The 25353-nt window shown below is 45.0% G+C and overlaps 1 protein-coding gene and 1 long non-coding RNA gene across 5 annotated transcripts; one reads left to right on the forward strand and one right to left on the reverse strand.

Moving 5' to 3' along the window:
* Positions 1-172: 172 nt before the first annotated feature.
* Positions 173-21832, reverse strand: htr2aa (5-hydroxytryptamine (serotonin) receptor 2A, genome duplicate a). Of its 2 annotated transcripts, none has more exons than XM_048978232.1 (4): positions 21516-21832; positions 20386-20888; positions 4975-5175; positions 173-984 (listed from the first exon to the last, which is right to left on the reverse strand). In XM_048978232.1, the coding sequence occupies exons 2-4, from the start codon at positions 20768-20770 to the stop codon at positions 173-175; spliced, it is 1398 nt and encodes a 465-aa protein (XP_048834189.1). In that variant the 5' UTR covers positions 20771-20888; positions 21516-21832. The 2 variants fall into 2 exon arrangements, with proteins under 2 accessions (XP_048834189.1, XP_048834188.1); XM_048978231.1 differs by having other exon boundaries at positions 20386-21259.
* LOC125709615 (uncharacterized) lies at positions 10535-18284 on the forward strand. 3 transcript variants are annotated; one of them, XR_007382771.1, is made up of 7 exons: positions 10535-10872; positions 13832-13943; positions 15471-15502; positions 15947-16030; positions 16192-16343; positions 17430-17489; positions 17619-18284. It is a non-coding gene; the product is annotated as an uncharacterized LOC125709615 (long non-coding RNA). The 3 variants fall into 3 exon arrangements; XR_007382770.1 differs by lacking the exon at positions 13832-13943 and having other exon boundaries at positions 17619-17758; positions 17834-18284; XR_007382769.1 differs by lacking the exon at positions 13832-13943.
* Positions 21833-25353: the final 3521 nt, after the last annotated feature.

A 25353-nucleotide genomic window follows, 5' to 3' on the forward strand; every position in this document is an offset into this window, starting at 1 on the left:
GTCCTTTTGTCATCAATTGCTCCATCGTTAATCGCTCCCTCATCTATCGCTCTTTAACCCAGAGCCTTTATCTTGCAGATAACGGCTATTTGCAGGACTTCCTGCATGGTTGCCATGGTTCTTATAGTGAGGAAATATACAAGCCCCCCGCCCCCCCCCCCCCAGTCTCCAGTTACACACAGCTGACCTTCTCCTCACCAGCGCACATCCCCCCGAGCTCAGACAAGCCAAGTTTGTCCTCCCTCGAGGCCACGGGGGCGTAACTATGACGACCAGCCCCACAGTTCCCGTTCCTCAGAGGGGCGATGTCGCCCAGAGGCAGCTGGCTGTGGCTGAAGGCAACTGGTGGGATGGTGTTGACCAGGATGAGCTGCAGTGGCTTCCTCTCCTCTCGGTATCGGCAGCGGGCGTAGCGCCAGAAGGCAGAGCGGTACGTCTTGTTGAACAGTGTGTAGACGAGCGGGTTGACGGCTGAAGAAAGGTAGCCCACCCACACGAAGACGTTGAGGAGGCCGTCCATGATGCTGGCGCTGCAGGCCCCGCCGCATACCACCGCCAGCACGTTAGTGATGAAAAACGGGCACCACATGAACACAAAGAGAAAGAAGACGATACCCAGAACTTTAGAGGCCTTCTGCTCATTGCTGATCGACTGCATGGTCCGTCTCCCAGCCTGAGGCCCCGCCTCTCGGCTTAGCGACCGCCGGAAGAAGAGCTTCTCTGAGGACAGGGAGCCCTGTGGCAGGAAGTTGAGGGGAATGGCCCACTTGGGTTTGGGTACCAGCTGGTCCAAGCAGAGGGTGGCCTCGTTCTGCAGGGCACCGATGGTCAGGAAGTAGGTGACCACCATGATAATCAGGGGGACGAAAAAGGCCACGAAGGAGCCCACCAGAACAAAGTTGTTGTCCGTGAGCTGGCAGGTGCGGTTCTTGAAAACTTTCGAGTGATCTCGGAGGCCCAGGACAGGGATGGGCATGGAGATCCCTGCGGATATGAAGATGGGGGTATCATGTTATTAATGTAAGGAGAGATCGCAAGTAGCTACATCTGTGTGTATCTAAGTGCATATCAAAAACTGATACAATCGGTTTATATACACTCACACAACCCTTAATTATATCATGTATAAAATATGAAACCCAGTTTATTCAATGAGCAAAGACATTTCCACAAACATTGTGCTAAACAAAATGCGTTTTTATACTAAATATTTTTCCTGCATGGAGATGATTCAGACTAAATCCCTTGTGCACGGAAACAGCATTAACCAGAGCCAACATTCAATTCCAAATACATTTTCCAGTAATAGCAGCCTTCACAGTGCAGATTCTTCTGCCTGTTCTAGTTATCTAGACCCAAGAATCTTTCAGCAAATCTAAAACCGAATGATGAAGTTATCAAGGCAGACCATAGTCTGGCCATTGGGAAATCCAAACTGATCGCAAGTCAAACATGGCACCAGGCAGGCGAAGCCAGAAGCCTAAAATATACCTGTGTGACTGACAGGAAAGTGTGTGCAAACATAAGCGGCGCGGACCAGAAACTGTAGACATAAGTGGTTAAAAAGTAAAACACAGCCCTGAGTGACAAGTGATGGCAGATGAGTAAACTTACTTGATGGCAAACCTTGAACCATTTGTAAATGTTGCCATTGGAGGATGTAAGGCTGTATATATGAGAATTTCCTGTATGCAGGAATATGCCCTCTTCTGACTACGTACCCTCTGTGGTCAAAAAGACTCAGAACCTTCTTCCTTAAATATTCAAAAACTGCCCTTTTACCCATAATCAGAGCCCCCTAGCTGCTCAAATAGGTTTACTCATAATTATCTGTACTGTATATTCTCATTGTCATGTATATACTATATATATATATATATATATATATATATATATATATATATATATATATATATATATATATATATATATATATACACACACATGTGTGTGTGTGTTGCCCTTACATGGTAAACTGCTGTGAGTAAAATGAATGTGAAATGAATAAACATGCACCTAAAAAGAATGCATGAAGCGTGTACTGACTAAATGAAACTGAACCACTTTTGCTTGATACTTATTTCTGTTGGTTCAGGCTGCAGTCACGGACAGCAATCACAATCATGACTGTGAAATAAAACCGTCCACATTTCACCATCCAATTACGACTTTGTTATTTTAAATGATGACACCGTTGTGCACAGGGGCAGCTATCTGGCCCACTGTTTTTACAACGAATTGTCAAGCTCATAGAAAACAATGGTGTCGCTGTCATTACTGCTTTTTCATTGAGTGACATAAATATTTTAGAACTGGCTTTATTGTTGAAGGATGAGCTTAAGTGCTGTTTGAACTTCAGGGGTGGACGATTGCATGCAGGCCAATTTGTGTGATGCCCATTAACTGTATTCACATCCCAGTTACAAGTGAACACATTATTGTGGAGTCACTTGGTTACCCTCTGATAAATGAGCATCTCAGTCAATTTGCACAGTGTGCATATGCAAAAAGAATTAAATAAAACTGTTCCTTACATAAGAAAAATAGCAAGATACATGGGTAGGGTTATTTAACTTCAGAGGTCATGCTAATTACAATGTTTCCAACTCTCACGGATCTGGCGTGACAGTCACACTTTCAAACTCTCACGCTCATGCAAAAAGTCCTACGAAATCTATATTATTCCGATATAAACTTACAATCAGCTACATCAAAGGCATTGGGGTAGTTTGAAACCCTACAGACTATTTACAATGTAATAAAACTGTTACATATGTGAGTGTAGACTTATCTCGAATTGAAAATCTCACTTCAGCCAGCCGACCAAAGTTGGCAAGCCTATAATTAGCTTTGACGAAGCATTAAACTGTACTAGAGTAGCGAGCCAGTCCTTCTGCCAAGCAGCATAGCAATTTCAAACACAGACTATTTAACCAGTCAACCTCCTCACAGGAAACACCAGAGGGAGCTTTAAAAAGCCCTCATATGTCCAGCGCCACAATTATAGCAGCACAAAAGTAGGCTGTAGTGGCTCTCCCCAGGACAACAGTTATCAACAACTCTGCCCATAAACAGCGGCTGTCTGTGGGCACACATTAAGAGGGCACTTTCAAGCACCCATCACCCGACCTCCATTGGCTGCTCTCTAGCCAGTCTGCACACACAGAGGGCCTCTGATTGAGAAGGTTCAGTCTGGCAGCAAGCTGAGTTTGACACTAAGACCCCTAATGAGGGAGCTGCTGAGAACTACCAATAGTTTTCCTGCATGTAGGTGTTCTTCCACATGCATTTTCGTTACTCTTATCTGTGCCCTGCCGACAGATTTCATGTGAGGTTTCATAATACCCAGACCCAGTCGGCCTGTAGCTGGACATGCTGTACATGGTAGATCCCTAGTAAATCAGTTGCTTTTTCAGAAAATCAATGTGGACAATATCTACTCTAACTGATTTGGCTAACGTTATTTTAGCCATATTTTCAGTCACCTTTTTCTCAATACCTGATCTAAATAAAGAGAACCAACCAATGCCTGTCATGCTCCAGAAGCCATCGGCATAAGTTAATATGTAAAACCAAGTGGACTAAGTACATCCAGGACCTGGCTTGGAGATTTTTAATTGAAGACTTGTCATATGAATACATGAACACTCTTTTTGAAAGCAGGGGTCTTCATTTCCATCTGGGAAATTAAGTATGTTTACAAGTGTTTGAGATATTTTAACATCCTTAGGTCCATTTCAGACCAATGTTTCTGTTCCACAGTGTTTCCACAATTACAATATTAGAGCTGGTAACTGACTCACAACAGCAACAACCGCAGCACAAAGAGCTCATGTGCTGCTGAAACCATGTGGCAAGGAACACCAATAGAGATGGTCCAGACCGCCATGTTAGCACATACCAATAGGGCTGGTCCAGACCGCAATATTAGCACATACCAATAGAGATGGTCCAGACCGCCACATTAGCACATACCAATAGAGATAGTCCAGACCGCCATATTAGCACATACCAATAGAGATGGCCCAGACCACCATATTAACAAATACCAATAGAGATGGTCTAGACCTCCATATTAGCACATACCAACAGAGATGGCCCAGACTGCCATATTAACATATACCAATAGAGATGGCCCAGACCACCATATTAGCACATACCAATAGAGATGGTCCTGACCGCCATATTAGCACATACCAACAGAGATGGTCCAGACCGCCATGTTAGCACATACCAATAGAGATGGCCCAGACCACCATATTAGCACATACCAATAGAGATGGCCCAGACCACCATATTAGCACATACCAATAGAGATAGTCCAGACCGCCATATTAACATATACCAATAGAGATGGCCCAGACCACCATATTAACAAATACCAATAGAGATGGTCCAGACCTCCATATTAGCACATACCAACAGAGATGACCCAGACTGCCATATTAGCACATACCAATAGAGATGGCCCAGACCACCATATTAGCACATACCAATAGAGATGGTCCTGACCGCCATATTAGCACATACCAACAGAGATGGTCCAGACTTCCATATTAGCATATACCAATAGAGATGGCCCAGACCACCATATTAGCACATACCAATAGAGATGGCCCAGACCACCATATTAGCACATACCAATAGAGATGGCCCAGGCCACCATATTAGCACATACCAATAGAGATGGTCCAGACCACCATATTAGCACATACCAATAGAGATGGTCCAGACCACTAAATTAGCACATACCAATAGAGATGGCCCAGACCGCCATATTAGCACATACCAATAGAGATGGTGCAGACCACCATATTAGCACATACCAATAGAGATGACCCAGACCTCCATATTAGCACATACCAACAGAGATAGTCCAGACCACTAAATTAGCACATACCAATAGAGATGGTCCAGACTACCATATTAGCACATACCAATAGAGATGGTCCAGACCACTAAATTAGCACATACCAACAGAGATGGTCCAGACTGCCATGATCTTCATGAAGGCCTTCGTCCGGGAGTTAAAGCGGCTGTGCTGGATGGGATTGCGTATGGCGATGTAGCGATCCAGGGAAATGGCACACAGGTGCATGATGGACGCTGTGGAGAAGAGGACGTCCAGGTAGATCCAGATTGGGCACAGGGTTGGAGGCAGCGGCCAGCTGTATCCTGAAGAGGGACACAAAATGCTGATGCTGCAGGGGACAGACTCACAAAGGGGACAGACAGAGATCCACGTGCCTGTTTTCAACAGACACTGAGGGGCCTGGCAGATAATGGGGAAGCTGTTTGGCTGCTTATACCATTCACAATGACATCAATCCCCCGGCAGGGGGGACAAGATATCGCAGATCCATGCACAGAGAAAAATAAACGCTGTGCTTAATAGACACTATTCGCATGCTGTGCTGGACTGCACATACTGAAACAGTGAGGTGTTCAACAGCGAAGCAGGACACATACAGGCAACCATAGACACGTACTGACACACAGGTATACTCGCTCACACTCACTGAGGCTCGGGGCTCATGTAGGGGCACAGAAACACTCAATGGACTGAACGCGTCCTAACGTTTCAGCCTCAGCAAGCGTCAGACTCCACTTCAATAACTCAATAACTGCTCAGAAAAATCCTTGCTTTCCACAGGGGGTTCAATATGACTTCCGAATGAACTAATGTACCCGATAACAGGACAAAACGCTGGCTTCCATGCATTTTGTTAGCTGTGGTATAAATAGCTGATACCAAAACTTGATGAATAATTGTAGTAACATTTTTGACCCCCAAAACCACGGTGACCATAATTCTTCCATTATCTCTTTCAGTTTTTTGTAATTTGGGGAGGCGGTGCCAGGTAAGCCGTGTGGTCTTAAGTAAGTGCTGTTTTTTTACACTGCAAGTGCACTAGGTTGTCATGGCCACTGGATGTTGCCATAGGTGGAGCTGGGCTGGGCCTCCAGCAATCCCAGCATGCTGCTCTTCCACGAGCAAAAGTAACGTGTTTGCATATTTACACTGAATATATACAAAGAATATATACAGACAATGAACTCTATGAAGGCTTCCATTTGATTTACATAAGTCCATCAGAGACCAACTGTGCTGTCAGTATCTTTGTAATATCTATCTGTTTTACTCTTAGACTGCTTTCCCTTGAAAAACTCAACATGGCTGGTCAATAACAAATGATATATAAAAGAATATACATCTACTGATTTTTGTTTTTAATATCTGAATGCCAATCATATTTCATAAAAGAATGTGTATGGAGCGAAAAATCATATATTAGACATCAGTTTCTGGAGAAACTTCCTCAGGTAGTTAAAAAACATTGCCCTCATTTCTTTCCAGTAAGCCATGCTATGGGGTGAAATTAAATTAAAATATTAATTTAACATTAAAGGAAGAAACTTTTATTCAATTTCATTTCAGTTATGGAAAAAGTGAGTCTGATTTTGCTGATTTTTCATCGCCCCTTCATCCTTTCTCCCATGAACAAAAGGCAGATCATGACATCAAGTTACACAACTCATTTCTAGAGGTGAGCTCGGAGACACGCGGCTCAGTCTGAATGAGTCTGAAAGCACTGAAAAGAGCCGGAGGACATATTCCTGTAACAAATAAAGAAATGTAGCTTTGAAGGACCATCGCAGGTTTGAAAATAGAGAAACCTTCCTGCTGTTTCTGTCTCTGCATTTATAAAAATAAAGAGGCATGTGTTCATAAGTTAGAAATATGATGGCGCAAACTGGTCATTCTCAAAAACACTTGAATTGTCTTGCAAATTTCTCCTCTGAGGCTGTAACCCAACCCCCTGATGAGACAGGTTCAAAGCCTAAATCCAAGTAAAGCACCGTGAATATTGCAGCCATCGGCTCAGCACCGAAAAATGACATGCAGAAGGCATGAGGGGAGTGAGATCTCAGAAGTGCCGAAATCAGCCGTGGGGGCTGCTCTCCCTGCTTCTTCAGAGGGGCGCTTAAATGGAGGCAGACAAAGCAGGTATATTAAAAGCGTGACTGCGAATTTTCTGGGAGTAAAATCTCACTTTGACAAAACACTTCAGTCTGAAGGGGAACGGGCCGCTCCTCAGGCAGAAGCTCCTGCGGCTTCCAGCCCCGTCCTCCTCCGAGTCGGGAAAAAAGACTCCGTGGTTACTTATCGGTAGACAGAAACAAGCCCTGTAGCAAATGCTCTCTTTCATCAACGCTTCTGTGTCACGCAGAGAAAAAAAAAGGCGTTCTGGAGTTTCAGCAAAGACAAACAACAATGAGCGTGTCTCCCCACTCTTTCATGTATAGTGTCGTTCCTGGTGTCCTGAACACAAGCTGTCAGGGGTTATACAAAGACCATACACCACTCGATGACTGCTAACAGACATCGGGCAGTGCGCTGTCTCATAACAGCTCCCACTTCGATGACGATAAAACAATAAGGACAATTAATCTTGCCTGCAGCAAGATGAAAACGGAACAAATAAACTGAAGCTTATATACAACCACAGGGTTCTTATTATCATGGCAGACCGGAGCAGTGCTTGGAAGCTGGGAAGGCGACGATGGAAAAATCGTGGTTTCATACCCTTCCCTTGACATGTTCTCACAGACGCTGCACAGCATGGAAGAGGCTTGGAGACGATCACAGACGAGCCACATGGAAGAAAACTGCCACTCACCTGTTCACTTACCACTTATGAACTCGGGGGGGGGGGGGGGGGGAGGGGGGGACTTGGGAGGGCTAAAACAGTGTTTGTCAAGCTAGGATGGAACAAAATTGTGGACCGTCTGGGGGTCCCCAAGGATAGGGTTGAGAAACACTGGCCTAGATCGTATCACAGGCTCAGCATAAGGGATAAGGTTACAACCTGGAGGGGTGCATCACAGGACAGACACACAGACACACAGACACAGGTTTGTGATTATATCATTCCCCAGTGTCTTTGGGGAAACCTCGAATCCCAACCTGATGCCCTTAACCCCTACCCAGCCCTAACTTTAACCATAAGCAGACAAACAAAGTACTAGAGTTTTGCCATCTTTGATTGCATTTACAGATCTTTGAGGAGACGTGAAAAATTGTCCCCACTATTTTTTTTAATCACATTGTGGGGGACATTTGGTCCCCACAATGAAATATAAACATAATCCACACACACTGATCTATTTAGAGAAACCAAACTGCAGGAAGAAGCCAACATGTCAGGGGGAGAACATGTAAAGTCCAAACCCAGAAAGCAGAGGTGGGATTCAAACTCACAACATGGGAGGTGTGAAGCGACAGTGCTACTCACCTAGATCTACAAGCAACATTGATAATGAAAATAAATAAGACTGATCGGTGCCATTCATCATAGACAAAGGCAGTGCGGCTGAATGGCTGTAATTAGGGTCATTACATCCGGATAACATTGTGGCACTTTGTTTACAAACACTGATTAAATGAAGGACCTGGAAAGTATTTCCACCATGAATGTTCAAACATCCTTCTGTGTGTATGTGTTTGATGGTCTGCACATCATTTTATGTGTGTTGTATGCCTATACCCTGTCCTTATATGTGTCTGTGTGATTAATAAAAATGTTTGACACAAACCCCGAAAGCCAGATGCTATAATTTGATGAAAACATGGAGCTTCTTGAAAGTTGAAACGCTTTTTAAACTCATTCTCCATGTGCTCTGTGTGAGAATCAGACTCTGGAGACAAGGACCATGATTCTCCACTAATCTTCACCAAGGTAGACATGGTATTTAAACGTCTGAAGTGTATTTTTCAAACTACACTGTCCCACATTGGGCTTGAACCCTTTAATCACAAGTCCGTGGCCTGTCACACCAGCGCTTACATAACCCAAATAAATCAGCACAGAAATTCACAGCCTCAATAGCTCATGCAGCAGCAAATACCAAAAGCAAGTTTCAGGTGTGTCCTCGTCAGCAGCCATGCTGCACTGCATCTCACGACAGAGAGTGCTGTGACGTTACCAGGATGTCTTCCTGTGGTGAGCAGTGGCCACAGTGGGAGAGCACCAGTGCTGGAATAATGTCAGAGGTTTTGGGGGGGTCTCCTGGTGGGCAGTCTGACCATGATGTGAAAGTTTGCTTGAATATTGGACAGGGATCTCCAACCTTATTTACTATGACAGCTACCTCTAGAAAATAATTGGGGGAGAGACTTATAATAAGGGTGGCGACAGTAATAGTTATCAGCCAAGAGGAGAGGTGGCACCAAATCATTCTCTCTTATAGGGGCTCCTATGAATATTCAATTAGATCACTAATGATTGGTTAGATCTGGTCTGTTGGGTGGGCACTGTACACCCCCTGCCCTCCCTTAGCCATACCCCTGTGATTGGGCAACCTAAGTCGTGTCACGTGACAGATAACGGTTCTCTCACAAAGCAGTGATGTGGTTATCCGTTGCTTTTGAGTTATCGTTACTACCGAGTACTCGGCAGTCCAGTATTCGTTATTTAATACTCGTTACCTAATACCCGTTGCTACTTGGGTTGGCTATGCATACAATGAACGCTGCCATCTATACTGTACCATAGTCCGTAAGCCTACAGCGCTTAGCAGCATCGCGTTAGTGTGGGTAATTTGGCGCATGATGCTCTTGCTGGTTGTAAGAACTGCAATCACGATTGCTTTCTCAAAATTGAGAGCCCATTTAAAATATGGCCTAGTGAATAAAGATTATAAGAAAGAAAAATCTGGATGCTGTCATTTCTATTATGAATATTTATGCAATAGGTCTATTGTAACGGTTACGTAACTATATAGGCTTATCATGCAGTCAGTCAACTCAGTCAATGTGCTGTCAAGCTGCTATTAGCTATTTATCATACAGTTTTGCACAAAGATCGTGGTTTTGTTAAAGAACATGATCATTTGCACTTTTTCAGATGAGAGCTAAGTCTCTCGTTAATTAGCTGGCCACTCAGAAAATATCCAGTTATTTCGTTACTGTCAGCAACGAATCCTTGAACGGCTGAATACTCGTAACGATTCATTACAGCCTGGTATTCGTTACTTACTTACTCGTTACTACTCAAATCTACACCACTATCATAAAGTATGTGAGAACATGACACCCATGACGGAATCTGCTGCTGTTCCCTGTTTGTACTGAGTTAATTGTTTACAGTAACAATGTACTGTAACTCGATGGTTTTCAAACCGTGCATCACAACCGCCCAGGGACTTCCAAATAATAGGAGTGGGCGGGGGGTCATAATATGATTTTCTCAATGTGATAAAGGACTTTTTATTTTTTTTCGGTCAATATTTTTTGCGAATCGCTAGTCTAGTTGATGCTTATATCCAATACATTATTTTTTACTCCTTTCATAACTACAGTAAAATCCCGTTATAAAGGACTAAAGGGGACCTGGCAAAACAGTCCGTTATATCCGGAGTTGCTGTATGCCCAGAACACAACTACAGGACACCATTTACTCATGCCACACCCCAGCAGACACACTTGTGGTATGGATTATTATATTGTACATGTAGTAATCCAACTTTACATGACCAGATGCGTAACTATTAATAATCCCGACTACGTATCTGCGTTGGATATCACTGGCATGGCACGCGCTTGTAGGCGGAGCCTGCGTGTCCGTTATAGCGAACAAAACTACAGCTAAAAGCGGCCCTGGAAACTAAACTGTTTGTCCGTTATAAGCGAAATTCCGTTATATGCGAGTCCGCTATAACAGGATTTTACTGTATTCACATCAAAGGCATTTCTTCTCAGTCCTGTAGGAGGCGCAATTTTGTGAACAATTATGTTCAAGTTACAAGTCCATGATGTCAACTGCGATTCTTCCAGAGACAAGCTGCAGGCACTATGACTGTGATGATGGGGTAAAAGTGGGCGATAACCAAATTAAGTTTATGGGATTATGGCAAGGTGTCAATATTGCAGCTCTTCAGCTGACTTATAATTGGTTTACACTAGTGGTAGTGTCTCACAACACACGCCAGTCCCACCCACTGAGCGTTTCCAAGCCTGGTTCCTCTCCGGATGCAAAGTGATATCGTTGGTGTTTACAGGGCACTCTTGTTTTACCTAGAGACAGCCCTATAACAAGCCCATTACGAGCCCTCACTTTATCTAATAAAACAGCCAGCTGCGAATTATCAAGAAGTGATGAACCAAGGCGTAATTAAAGCAATATTAATCTGCTATCGAGGTCTCCGTTGCGGGTCTTGGAAGTGCCGCCTCCTCGGAGCTGGGCGGCTAATTGCGGGCGCTGCGACGAGCAGAAAGTACTGCTTTCCGTGGAGAATCGCGGTTAATTATGCATCAAACAACATTATTTATACTCCCGTATGCCTGTTTGTACGTCGATCTCAGCTAGAGACCACGATCCTTTGAGGATATTTACCCTAATTACGCAATACGAAAAAAGCGCTTTCCCGCTACAAAACTAAGTGTAATTGTAAATTATCATATATTAACACAATCGTCTATACGATCATTTAGTCACTGAAATCTCACTAATCTATATATAAATTTCAGCAGCCGTGATGACTAACACATACCTACAGTACACACATTATACATATATTTGAGAGACAAAAAAAGTATCATTGAAATAATATTACTTTTTATCAGTATATCAGCAGAGACATAAGACGTGTTCGTGTTAAATGTGAAATCAAGCTTCCGTTTGTGTGAGGACAGGTATTTGCATGGTTTAACTTCATGTGCATTGGCCATTCTGTCTTCTCTGGACTTCTTATGTTTAGCGGATTTTTAAGCAGCAGCAGTATTGTTGCAAGACTTCAATGTAACAGATAAATCGCTCTACATTTGCATGTGTAAAAGCTTAACGTAGCTTTATGTACCAAAGCAACAATTTAGGGAAACCATGAATGCATTATATTATTAAATGCACGAAATTGTATTCCAAAGTCAAAATTATTAAATTCAAAGCAGTGTTTTAATCTATATAGGAACGCATTATATGAAGACAGCGTTGTAATTGTACCATAACTTAAACCATATTTTCACGTAAATTAGTGGCCAGAACTATATCCTTTCACCATATGCATTAAACTGTACCCAAATGGCAAAATGATAAAATTCACGTTAAGCCTCTTCCTCTCGGTAGAAACGCGTTTAAAAAAATACAAAAAAAATCAATTAACCTAGCTTACCGTATGAACCAGCGACCCAGTACAGCTTTTTAAATGCTGTACTGGGAAATTAGAGATTACACAGTGGATCTCTAGCTGTCTAACAATAGTAATTTGTACTATTTCATATTGATCGTTGCATGCATGTTTTTAACTGATGAAACATGAAAACAAAACTGTTATTTGTATCTTCTGTTATTGTGGTTTTGTGTCTGTTTGTGTGTGTTGGCGCGCCCGTGTGTTGCAGGCTGTCTAGACCCATTTCCCAATTTTATAATTTTGTCTTTGAATTATTTTGTCATACTTTTTAAATGGTCAGTGTTTATTACCAGGAAAGTGTGATATAAATTTGATTTGAAGCATGGAGTTGTTTTGGTACTAGCTTTCTCTTCGGAAAGTCCCTGGGTACCGACTGGGGGGTTGTTCTGCAGTGATATCTGATTCGTAAACGAAACATTCTTTTGAACCGATTTATTTCAGTGAATCGATCGAACCGGTTTTCAGATCTAAAAGAATCGAACTTTTTGTAGATCCACACCTTGAGCAGTTAATATTTGGCAAATTAACATATAAAAACACACAACAACCATTTAAAATGTACTTGTGCTTTTCGTACACTCTCCGTGGCCATGTTATTCTCCGTTCCCCTCTACATACCCAAAACCCACAGTATAGGCCTATAGCCTTTACGAGCAGCGTTTGTAGTATTCTGTATGTTGTGACTTTGATGTTGGTTTTTATCCTTTAATGAAAGCATTTTAGATTATATGTTTGCAAAAAGGTACTCCAGATTTTATCAGGCTTTTGGAGGCTGATTGTTCGTTTATATTTAAAACATTAAAGCTTACATGATTGTTTTTCACTTTAATTAGACCAGAAGTGATTTACATTCACAAGACTCTGAGAAGACCAATATTTTAATATACATAAGATTTTAATAAACATGCAGTTTCGATTAAAGTAATTTAACAAAGTACAGCAGAATGTAGTGCGTCACAACAAAGTCTTTGAATCAAAGGTTCGATTCATTTAAACACAGAGACTGGTAGGATCGGCTCTGTAAATTGAATCGAACTTTGCATCCCTATTGTTCAGGGAGCATTACTGTAGTTACGACACTCTGGCCATGTAGCTCATTTCCCTGAGGACCTGTGTGGCTGGACCAGGCGAAGGGGACGCACGCATAACACCTCACTCAGGCAGATACATGGGTATTTCCACAGTTTCCACAGGCTGGAACTGGACTGGCCGGGGGGGGGGACACCAACCGGAATCCCAAGGCTTTGCGTCATGTGTTGGGTGTGGCAACGTGCTATATCACCTGCTCCCCAACCTCACCTGGTTGTTTTGGGGTATTAAACAATGCTAACTGTTTGCACGTTATTAAGGCATTCCCTGTCTGTCACGTTGTGTGTAAATTTGCGTAAGGTTGTAAAAGATATTTCCCATCTGGAATGTGAACTGCTAATCTGTTTGGTATTAGATACTGCCATGTTTGTCTCTCACATATAGGGAAGAGGGCCCTTTTCTTTACCAAAGGGCATGGGTGTCGTTAGCGCCGATCACTCTGGGCTTATTTTAAGCCTTGCCTCCAGTATTTTAACCCCGATGCCAATCTTCCTTAAAAACAAAAAAAAGGTCTAGTCCTTTTGTTCTGTTAAATTATTTGTTCTCACCCCAGCACCAGCCGGTGGCAGTGCAGCCTGGGCTGTACAGGGCTGCTGAAAAACAATTTGTCTATGGGAGAAATGTGCTACTGTACCGGACACACCACTCTCAAATGTGGAAAAAATGTAAGCAAAGTTTTACAATCATTTCAGATTAGTTTTAAGTACGTTTTGATAATTTGGTCTGGATAATGCAAAATAATATTATGTATGGTAGATCAAGGTATTGCAGTAGGGAAGGAAGACAAGCTCACTTGATGGAGAAAACATCGCTCTTTCATTAATCCTTTTAAAGGGCTAAGACAGACACCAAACAACCACTAAACAGCAGAAAGCTCCGAAACATGGAGGTCTGGCGCTGGTCTGTAAGAACACACACATGGTGGATAATTTATACAATTGCTGAAGACACACGAGGATCTTACAGGGTTCACACAAGACACAGGAAAAGGCACAGACTACAATCGGGAACACAATTAACATTAACAGTTACCAAAACAAGGGGCTATTTGTCCTGCATGCTCTGGCACGCTAATTTGTTTGGGGAAATGTGCCAAGTGAGTAATTTAATAATTAAGGTATTTAAAGACAAATATGGACATGTTGTATTTTAATATGTACTGTTCTTGTGTTGGTAAATGCAGGAATGTGGTGGGGGCAGTTTTGGTGCTTGTGGGGTTGGGGAGGGGATGGTTTAGCTGTTCGCAGGGATGGATGTGGATGGGAGATAGATATCATCCCTGTGCAGCTCTCTAATCTTTACCCACAGTCCCAAAAGTAGAACAGCATAATAGGCCTATCTATTTTCCATAAACCCATCAAGCATGGAGTTCATTACTCCACACCAGACTATAGTCTTTAGGTCCAGACTTCTTTACTTTAACCATAACTGACTAAAAAAAAGTCAAAAGTAAACACCATTTGAATTTAAATCAGCAAGTACGGTATTTAAGAGGCAATGATTGCATCCTTATTACAGCTCAGCAACGTTATGCAGCAATAAAATGAAGTCAGCTGAGTACCTGAATCTCCTGAATAGCCAGGTTATCCCATCAATGGATCTTTTCTTTCCTAATGCAATGGGCATATTCCAGGACGATAATGTCAACATTTTTCAGATTCATATCGTCAGAGTCTTGACCTTAAACCCCATTGAAAGTCTTTGAGACGTGCTGAAGAAGACTGTACAGGGTGGTTCAACTCACCTATCATCAGTACAAGGTCTCAACGAGAAATTAATACAAATGTGGATGGAAAAAAATGTTGAGATATTCCACCAGCATGTGGAAACAATGCATTGACAAACATACACCATAATCAAAGTTAATGGCGGCCCAATGAAATATTAAAGTGTTTGACTTTTTTCTGGCCAGGGAGTGTATTTCAGCTTAGTATTTGAACCAACATTAAGTGCTAATGCCTAGTAAGTCTAAACAATATAGGTTCTTATGATGGAAATTAACATGTTGCAACAATTAATGTCAAAATCATGTATAGAATAAAATGGGTTTGATAGTGACAGAAATATGTTGTCTGTCACTCTCCTGTGTTTCCACACCTTTCTGGTATAAAACCTTAGCTATTTTCCAGTGAATAACTGTGATGACTGATCAATAGTTTCTTGTGTAACTGATTTTTTTTTTCTGTTCTTAGAAGAGAACAAAAGTGACATCGCCATCAACAATGTAAGAAGTGAGACCAGACACAACAACAAGTATAAGTGGCCTTCCGAACTGAACTTTGATTTAAAATCTGCAGAGGGGTACATGTTGTGTTAGCATTAGCATTACATGGTACGCAACCTGCGGTTCTCCACTTCAAGAGTCTGACATTGTTGACTTTAGATTAACGCACCAAAAATGCAGCACCTCATACCCAAATGTGTGTATCTATGTGCCTGAAAAAACACACACACACCGCAGTCAACACTCTGAACTCGGACAATGTGTTTTAAAAGTAGCAAAGAGCCTTTTAAAGGACACGTTGTCTCCCAGAGCATTCTCGCTGTCTAAAAAAGGAACACAAATGTCCTGTGTGACTCCATGTGGGCAGGAGGGGGGCGCTGTGACAGGGCACTGAGTACCTTATCACCCGTGACCACCTGTGACCGCTGGCAGTTTATTTCCTAGATTTTCCCTGGACAAGTCCAGCCACTCTCTACGGATGAGCAGATCGCCATGGAGGCAAAGTTCTTTTCAGCATGACGTTCTGATGTGAGTCAGCCAGTGAAAAGGACCATTGACCTGGAGGCTATGAGCTCCGGACAAAGATGACACCGGGCCTGCTGTCTCCTGGAGCAGGCTAATTACCTCACTGACTTCCGAGGTGAAAACGGCTACATGGTGCACTGTGCCACATATAATCTCTTTTGCAGGAATTTTTTTTACATCAATAACGGCTGCCGCTTTGCCACTGCTTGTCAAGTAAATCTCGAGCTGTATACGACACCTGTGAAGCAGCCTGCAAGGGAACAGCCCTCAGCACTGAAACGGGGGGATTCGCGTGCAGCTCTGACATGTCCTCAGGGTAAGCAGACAGCTTTGCGGTGTAAAGGTTAGTTGTTACAAGGAAGCTTTGAGAGGGAAGTCTTTTAACACCACTCTCGGCGTAGTGCCCATCATTAGAATGAATCAACCTTCTGTCTGAGGCTACTAGCCTTACATGTGGCACGATGAGTTGTAATAACCACTGGGTGTTCTCAGTCTAGCCGTTAGCTGTTTTTGTTTTAGCCAGCATCAGTAATTGATTTTTTCATTCTAGTCAAAATGAATACTGGGTGTTTTCATTTCAGTCGTATTGAGTACTGGGTCTTTTCATTCTAGTTGTAATGAATACTGAATGTTTTCATTCTGGCCATTATGAGTACTCTAGTCATAGTGTGCTGCGATGGGCTGGCCCGCCATCCTGGGTTGTTCCCTGCCTCGTGTCCATTGCTTGCGGGATAGGCTCCGGACCCCCCGCGACCCAGTAGGATAAGCGGTTTGGAAAATGGATGGATGCATTGTCATAGTGTGTACTGTGTATTTCATTCAATTAATACTGGGTGTTCTATTTCTAGTTGTAAAAATTACTAATAGTTTACATTCCAGTTGTAATGAGTACTGGGTGATTTCATTCTAGCTATAATGAATGCTAGGTATTTTCATTTTAGTCATGAGTACTGATTGTTGTCTTACTAGTTTTAAAGAATACAGGATGTTTTCATTCTAGTTGTAACGAGTACTGGGTGCTTTAGTGGGGATAATTTGCTTTTATGCTTTCATGAGGATAGTTTCATTACTGAAATCGTAATGCCAGCACATCAGTCAGTCACCTGCAGCTTTTCTAAACTTTTCTCTTGAGTTTTGAGGCTCTTTCCTCCTAACGTTTTGAGGGCACGGCTGTATGTTTTACCTCCCAACAGCTCAAATGCGCAACCTCCCACCAACATCCGCACAGAAGCTTCAGGGTTTTCTCATCCGAAAGTCAATAGACGACTACAAGGTCTTTCCTGGGCTTTTCATGGCACTTGGTGTTAATTAGAGTGCATGCAGTCAGAAGAGCAAACAACAGTAATGAACCGATAGCTGAACTACAAATAAACACAATACAATGCACATTCTCATTTGACAGGCCAGCGCTGTATGGAGATAAGGTAAAAAGAAAGGGAAGGAACCCAAGAAAGCAAAGCAGGTAATTCATTAGGAAAAGAAAGTCGCTCTCTGCCTGTGTCTGTGTCTCCAGGGGCCTGTCAATGTGGAGGACAAATGAAACACTCATTCCTTCTTTGTTGTATGAATTATCGCCTCGCTGTGTTTTTAGAGTGTTCTGCCTCTCTGGAGGTGTGTGAGCAATCGCATGTGGTGGCAATGCGACCTGGGAACTTGTGAGCTCCACGTGGCAGCATTCTACCCAGGCACGGGGTCCGGTGCTCTGCTTTGATTATGTGAGGCAGTGACATGGTGGGTGATACGTGACCTTGAACCAATGAGATTGCAGCATCCACAAAGGAAGCCTTGACTGAATCTGTTACTCAGGCATCGTCTGCAAGCTTTCAAAGTGGCTGGACCTGGAGCCTGTCCCAGGCAGCACTGGGAATAATCCCCAGCCCTGGGGGTGTGAAGCAACAGTGAAACTCCGTCGTTAAAGTAAAATTATTAATAATATAATAATAATTATATTCAGCATTATTATTATTGTAGACCGTGACATTGATGTTTTTTGTTGCTAATCAAAATCTTTAAATTAATTCTAATTACCTAACCTTGGATAAGGCATGGATAAATGAAATTACAACACTAAAAGATATCTTAGAGTGCATTAACGCTAAGTAAAAGTCATAGTCAAAAGAAAACTTTAAAAGGAATTCTTTAGAGCTTGGTTACCTCTAATTATTCTTTATCAGAAGAATGTTTTGAACACATTAAATGAAATGTTTATGAAAATAATAAGATTCAGATCTCTTGCATCATCAGGCTTTGAAGGGGGCAAACTTGTTTAAGTCAGCCGAGGATGGGTGGAGGCATTATTTAAAGATAGAGTCATTATCATTGGCCATTGAGGAGGCTGTTTGGCAAATGGTGATATTAGGGTGGAATGACAGCAGCCAATGGCATCACTTTAAGGCAGTGAGTCACCCCAAACAGCACAGAGGAGTTTAAAACTGCGCTATTTACCAGCACCCCTTCAAATATGCGGGAAGCTTCAATTTTTCTGGCTTCTTCATGGGGCTGTTCCGCCCAGAGCCGAAGACCCTGCCTCTAGTGCTTTGGCACAGCACCTGTGACATCACATTATCTATGTGTGATGCTCGGGGGGGGGGGGGGAGGTGGGGGGTTGGGAGATTGAGAAATCTGGATTAATGGCTTCCCCTCGCCGATGCATTTAGATAACGTCACATCAAGGCACCGGTGTCCCTGTGATAACAGACACCTACCCTTCCTAATCCTGCCTGTCTGGTTGCATATCCAGCTCTGTCACGCACACAGACAAATGAAGCGGACACTGCAGACTCGAGGAGGTTGCTAGAGACTCAGAGCCACAGTGCCCCCTATTGCACACAGATCATGAAGGAGGACTCCATTTCACATGGCCCTGTACAATTATTGTTAATCCCATGTCTTGTGTGCATCTGTTACAGTGACAGGAAGTGACAGCACGTTTGGTATGTGCTCTTAAAAACCAGCCGTGACTAAACGTGTGTCGTGGCGTTCATATGTCAGCAATATCAGTTTGGCAAGCGGCATGGTGATGCCGGTCGTACCAGAGAAACAGAGGAGTATGGGGGGGGCAAGAAATGGGGGATTGAGGAGGACAACAGGGGGATGGAGAGGAGGAGAGAGAGGGCATGGTGACAAATCCCGCCTGGCTACTGCTTCCACAGCATGACCATGAAATGTTTGCAAGAGCCGAATGTATTTGTGTGTGTGTGTATGTGTGTGGGTGGGTGGATGTGTGTGTGTATGCAGTGTGGCTATGTATATTTACGAGAGTCTGTATCTGTATATTATATATATTTATTTATGTTTATTATGTATTTCTATGTGCTTGTTTTTGTGTTTGTCTTCAATAGAAATAAAAAAAAAATCTATTGTGCAAGTCTTGTTGCATTTATCTCTTTCCATACACTGACACACTCTCCGTGTATTGCGATGGTGTTGTGTTAAGCTTGCTCACACTGTTTCTGTTCATCTCACATGAATAAGACAGAATTAGCGATGGTGTACATAAGTGTGAAAGTTTACAGTCATCATAAAGAGACCCACAATCACCCACACCTTTGGCTGTCACCTGCACCCCTGGCCATACCCCAGACCCCTGGCCAACACCCATATCCCTGACCGGCCATCACCTACACCCCTGACCGTCACCCGCACCCCTGACCATCACCCGCACCCCTGGGCATCACCCGCACCCCTGACCGTCACCCGCACACCTGGGCATCACCCGCACCCCTGACCGTCACCCGCACCCCTGACCATCACCCGCACCCCTGACCGTCACCCGCACCCCTGACCGTCACCCGCACCCCTGACCATCACCCGCACCCCTGGGCATCACCCGCACCCCTGACCGTCACCCGCACCCCTGGGCATCACCCGCACCCCTGACCGTCACCCGCACCCCTGACCATCACCCGCACCCCTGGGCATCACCCGCACCCCTGACCGTCACCCGCACCCCTGACCGTCACCCGCACCCCTGACCGTCACCCGCACCCCTGACCGTCACCCGCACCCCTGACCATCACCCGCACCCCTGACCATCACCCGCACCCCTGACCGTCACCCGCACCCCTGGCCGTCACCCGCACCCCTGACCATCACCCGCACCCCTGACCGTCACCCCGCACCCCTGACCGTCACCCGCACCCCTGGCCATCACCCGCACCCCTGACCGTCACCCGCACCCCTGGCCGTCACCCGCACCCCTGACCGTCACCCGCACCCCTGGCCATCACCCGCACCCCTGACCGTCACCCGCACCCCTGGCCATCACCCGCACCCCTGACCGTCACCCGCACCCCTGGCTAGGGGCACTCATGCATCACTGCACTGGTGTAACCAAGTGGCTGTACATCTTCACTTACCATACAGGATGGTCACCATGGCCACTGGCATGACCAGGAGGCCCAGCAGCATGTCGGCCACAGCCAGTGACATCAGAAAGTAGTTGGTGGCGTTCTGTAGCCTTTTCTCCAGGGACACGGCCATAATGACCAGGATGTTGCCAGTGACTGTGAGGGCCACGGCCACCACGATAAGCAGTGCCGCCCAGTTCTTGGCATCTGCTGGTGGTGAGGCCAGGCAATGGGATCCCAGGTGTCCGGCTTCACCCGTCGCCACAATCAGAGTGGCAGTGGGCGACACGGAGTCTGTGCTGCTGTTGCACCCTAGGGAGGCGTTACTGAACTCCCAACCCGGAAGCCCCAGGTATGCTGGGCCGAAGCCGGATAAATTCCCCCTCAGGCTCATCGCATTATGTGGGGATGAATCTTGCAGGATCAGAAGTCTGTTACCCGGCTGAGGCGTAGATCCGCAAGTCCATCATCATCCTCAGTGGCAGAGCTGATCCTGATGCTGCCAGCTGGCACTGTAATTCACATGAGGCAGACACACAGAGGGTCTTATGCGAGCTGGGGCAAATAGTTATTTGATGTCGCACTTTTGGGTTCAGTAAGATTGACAGCGAAAATGTACCAAAGAGCACTACATCTCAGCAGGTACTCTGCGGAATCCCAGCCGAGACCAAAATCCTCGAGTCTGATTGGTGGTTTGCCTGCAAAGTCACTGTTTCCAGTAGGACAGAAAAGTTGGTCCCCGTCTGTGTCAGAAGGGATCAGTCTGGTCCCTCGTACAAGCTAGAACTCTACTGCCCGATCAGGCAGCTGTCAAACAGATATAACGAATCCACTTTTATGCAAGACAGACAACACTGTTTCACAACAGAAGAGAAAGAGAAAGCTGGAGAGAGAGAGAGAGAGAGATCCCCAAATTATTCCCATAGAAATCCTCAGGTGTTCAGAGTACCATCCACAAATAAGAGTGGAGAGCACAGGTAACGGCAGAGCTTACAATTTACACAGAGATAAACTCACACCAGGCACATGCATATAAGCAATCTTGGTTTTCTCTTCTCTGACAAAGACACTTAATTCCTCTTTTGCTGGGTTTAAGCTAGAACTGCACACAGTAGAACGGGTCAAAGTATTTCTCCTACCGTTGTTTCCCAAAATCCCACGTTCACACATGCTGCTCGGTCCTCAGAATAACAGTAATAGTAGTAACGTGTGGTATTCTTTGTAAAGGCACACAGGAAAGTTGGCGTGGACTTTGGGTTTCTTCTCCCCTGGGTGGCCGTGGAGGGTGGGGGGGCGCCGGGTGGCCATGGAGGAGGGCGGATGGGTGCGGGTGGATGCTGAGTGGCCGTGGAGGGTGGGGGGGCGCCAGGCGACCGTGGAGGAGGACAGATGGGCGCTGGGTGGCTGTGGAGGGCAGGTGCGTCTCTGTCCACGGTGACTCTGTGCTTCGGCACCCGCAAACAGAGCAGGACCCCTGGCTGACTGTGGGCTGCACCTCCCCTCTCTCTCTCTCTCTCTCTCTCTCTCTCACTCGTACTCACTCACTCTCCCCTCCCCTCCTCCTCCTCTCCCCTCCCTCCCTCTCTCTCTGTCTGTGAAGGCTGCCCGGTTTGTGTTCCATGCCTCTGACACAGTCCGTTAGCAGAGAGCGATGGCACAGCTGTACCTTTGGAAGATGTAGAAATGCTTCCACAATAAACACTAGGGGGAGTATTAAGCAGGTTGCTGGGGATTCTTTATGAGCTTTGTAGTTTATCCTTTGGAGGGGGTGGTGTCATATAGCCACAGTCACTGCTGACAAGGTGAGTGAGGGCGAGTCCCTTATAGACAATTTTCTAAACCAGAGTGTAGCCTCAAGGCAAATATGCAGTGTAAAAGTGGGTAGGGCAGCTCCCTGTGGGCTGGGGGGCACAGGTCATGTGGGGGGGGGGGGGTAATGGCGTTTCTGACTCTTGATCTTTGAAATACATGCCAATACAGGTCATTTCAGCTGTTAAAATGTAAGTGTATGTTCTGTACTGACTCATGGCATATGGTTTTGACGGTGTCAATGTCACCACAGTCAGGAAGCCTGTGAAAATGAGAGTGACAGATCCAAGTGGGAGATGTTTTCCGACTCCATGTGTATTCAGTGGTGTTAAGCAGTCCTTCAGGGGGCTGAGGGGAAGGCCAGGTCCCGGCCACCTGCCTCTCGGCCTCTCCTTCACCTCCCCCTGGCCCCTTCTGCCTGCTGACTTTCTGTGCCATCCATGTCATGTAGCCATGCTCGTTTCTCTCCTTCCTGCAGCCCTTGCTGAAGTGGACGGTCTGCTGTCACACTCTGGACTGCGGTGTAGCAAGGAGTTCTGGCCCCCCTGGCAAAATGTCACCTTCAGCCAATCCAGGAGGGAGGAAGTCCATTGGTATATCAGTCCAGGACCCAGGAAAACATACCTGCACCACCCCCCCCGCCTCGACACACAGGCGACAGCCCTGCCTGGTGGTCTTGGTGGAGTCCAGAGGACGAGTGTAGCTTCTCAACAGCAGCTGGGTCACCAGCACCATCCCAATGACGTCTTATACGGGACTGATAAGGGCAGCAAACGGCGGACATGACAGCGGCTGAGAAGTGTGGTTGGCGCCGTCGCAAGCAGGAATATGATTCTTATCTATTAATGAGGTTTGTGGCAAACACACACAAGGAGAGCAAAGGTCGCCACTTCCATGCATCGAAGGAGAAGACATTAGCATTCTCAGGACACGTGTCTCAGAAGAGAGACTGAGGATCGTCCTCGCTGGCTCCCCCGTGACAGTCCCCGGGCTTCAAATCTAGGCCTTAATTTGGAATTAGGCAAGAGGCCTGTTCCCATTCATCACCCACTTGAATCATTTAGCAAATCCAACACGTGGCCAAGGAATTTATAACTGGTCAAACAAATCTGACAATAAAATCAAAAGCCCGCCATAATTCAGGATTGTAAAATCGAAGAAATACATTGTTCTTCACAATCTACAGGGAGCCCACCTGGAGAGTAATCTTGCTGCCTTTCAGGCAAAGCCCTTATTGGAAGCTGGGTAGTCATGTGGCGCGGATCATGGCCCTTTGCGGCAGAATTCCTATCAGATCGTCCTCACAATAATCATTGCACCCATGACAGTGAGTCACCAGAGCATTAAATAGAAGGCAGATGTACATGGACAATAAGGGTTTTCAATTTGTTGTCAACACTGTGGTGTTTCGTTTCAGGCTTTTCCCGAAGAGCGTCCAGCCCAGAGCCGCCGTGAGCTGAGTGACACATTGCCGAATAACCCCCAGAAGATGGGCGGAAACCAGACACTGGCTTGTTACAGACATGATGCATTTCAAAATCCTTGGACAATCTCCCATTTGTTCTTACTCAAAGGTGAGATCTTGTTTGTCTTTATCTGCAAAGGCATAGGAGAGAGCCTGATATTAGGGCGGGAGGGGGGGGTCGATTAATTTAAATGGAAAAGGTCTGTTTTCTGGGTGGGAAGAATACAGTCAAAATAAATATTGGCGGGTAAACCCCCACTCTGGACCCCCATTGGTTCCTATTCAGGTGCTCAGAAGATGCCAAAAAGATTAAGCCCAGCCTGGCAAAACAAAACAATAAAGTCCAATTTTTATTGTATATGCAAGTGAAAACTGCTGGACATTCGGCACGTTGCAAATATGGGACGGGGCTTCACTTCGGCACAAGAAGCCACTGATACTGGTAGCCTAGCTCATTGTCGGCACATCATCACTCTGCAGACAGCTGTCCCATTTCACACCTCCACCGTACGCACCGGCTTCTGGAAATGATTCCAGTCTCCACGTATCCTGTAGCTTGGAGTCTGTCACCAGTGGACACCAGTCCTACCCTGCCTCTCCCCTAAAAGACAGCACACCTGGCAGTGTGCTCTCCTAGCAGGCACACATCCTGGGTCCTTAGCAGGATGGGGCTATCAATGTAGCTGCCTGATTTTCACCGCTGGAGACACGTGTCTGTGCATGTGACAAGGCATTTGTCAGTGTGAATGTGCGAAAACGCTTCTCCTTTCAGGATACCAATAGAATTTAACGGGATTGGCTGAAAGTGAGACCGCTGGCAGTGTGCCATGTGTCACTATGGATACCGGAAGATGTTACCTGCTAATATGCAACAGGAGGGGAATATGCTTTAAAAAGGCCCCTTTAAGGAAATTCATGATGGCTGTTCACATGGTCCAGTCTTGCACGTGATGAATCTCCTTTAACTAGATGTCAGCGCACAAACATCCAGGTGCACAAAGCGCTAGAAGCTGCCAAGTAGCAGGGTTGCAGGGCTGATCCAACCTACCCAAGATCCATCTCTCGTTTTCTCTCATCCATCATCTACCTGAAAGACAAGCTATAGTTCTGGTCAATATTATCGGCATCCCTGTTTCTTGTATCACGTGTAATATCTTCAAAAATAATCAGAAATATGCCCACTTTGTATGATCAGAATATTTTGACAGTATATCCAAAGTTATTTAACAAAAAAGATGCCTTTTCAACATAAATGTAGGGGTTTCAAAGGGTATGACCTGAGCATTGCAGGCTCCTTTCCCTAACATTTGGTTGCATAACCCTTGGCAACAATGACAGACTTGAGACATTTCTTGTGGCTGTCTGTAAGCTTCCTGTACCTGTTTGATGGTAGTTTCTCCCACCCTTCAGTGGTAGTTTGTTGCACACCCCACAGCATTCCTCTTCCCAAAGGCAGATTTCAGCTCTTTCTAAAGATTTTTGATCAAATTAAGATCAGGGCTCATTACTGGCCAGTTTAAAACAATCCGGTTTACTTTTACATGCGTTCTTTTATCCTTTTGGACATGTGCTTCGAATCACTGTTCTACTGGAGGATCCATGATCTTTGGCCCAAACCTAGTTTTCTGACACTGGGTAAAGTGCCTCAGTAATCCTCTGATTTCATGATCCCTTTAATACCTTCAAGGCCTGCAGTACCAGAG

Source organism: Brienomyrus brachyistius, chromosome 16 (assembly GCF_023856365.1).
Source record: "Brienomyrus brachyistius isolate T26 chromosome 16, BBRACH_0.4, whole genome shotgun sequence".
Lineage (NCBI taxonomy): Eukaryota > Metazoa > Chordata > Actinopteri > Osteoglossiformes > Mormyridae > Brienomyrus > Brienomyrus brachyistius.

Excerpts from the sequence above, each read along its gene's own strand:
- htr2aa (XM_048978232.1), bottom strand. The coding sequence starts at position 20,770 with ATGAGCCTGAGGGGGAATTTATCCGGCTTCGGCCCAGCATACCTGGGG. Across the intron at positions 5,176-20,385 it reads CATGGTGACCATCCTGTATG|GATACAGCTGGCCGCTGCCT; the intron begins GTAAGTGAAGAT and ends GTCCCTCTTCAG. Across the intron at positions 985-4,974 it reads AGTCTGGACCATCTCTGTTG|GGATCTCCATGCCCATCCCT; the intron begins GTATGTGCTAAT and ends TCATATCCGCAG.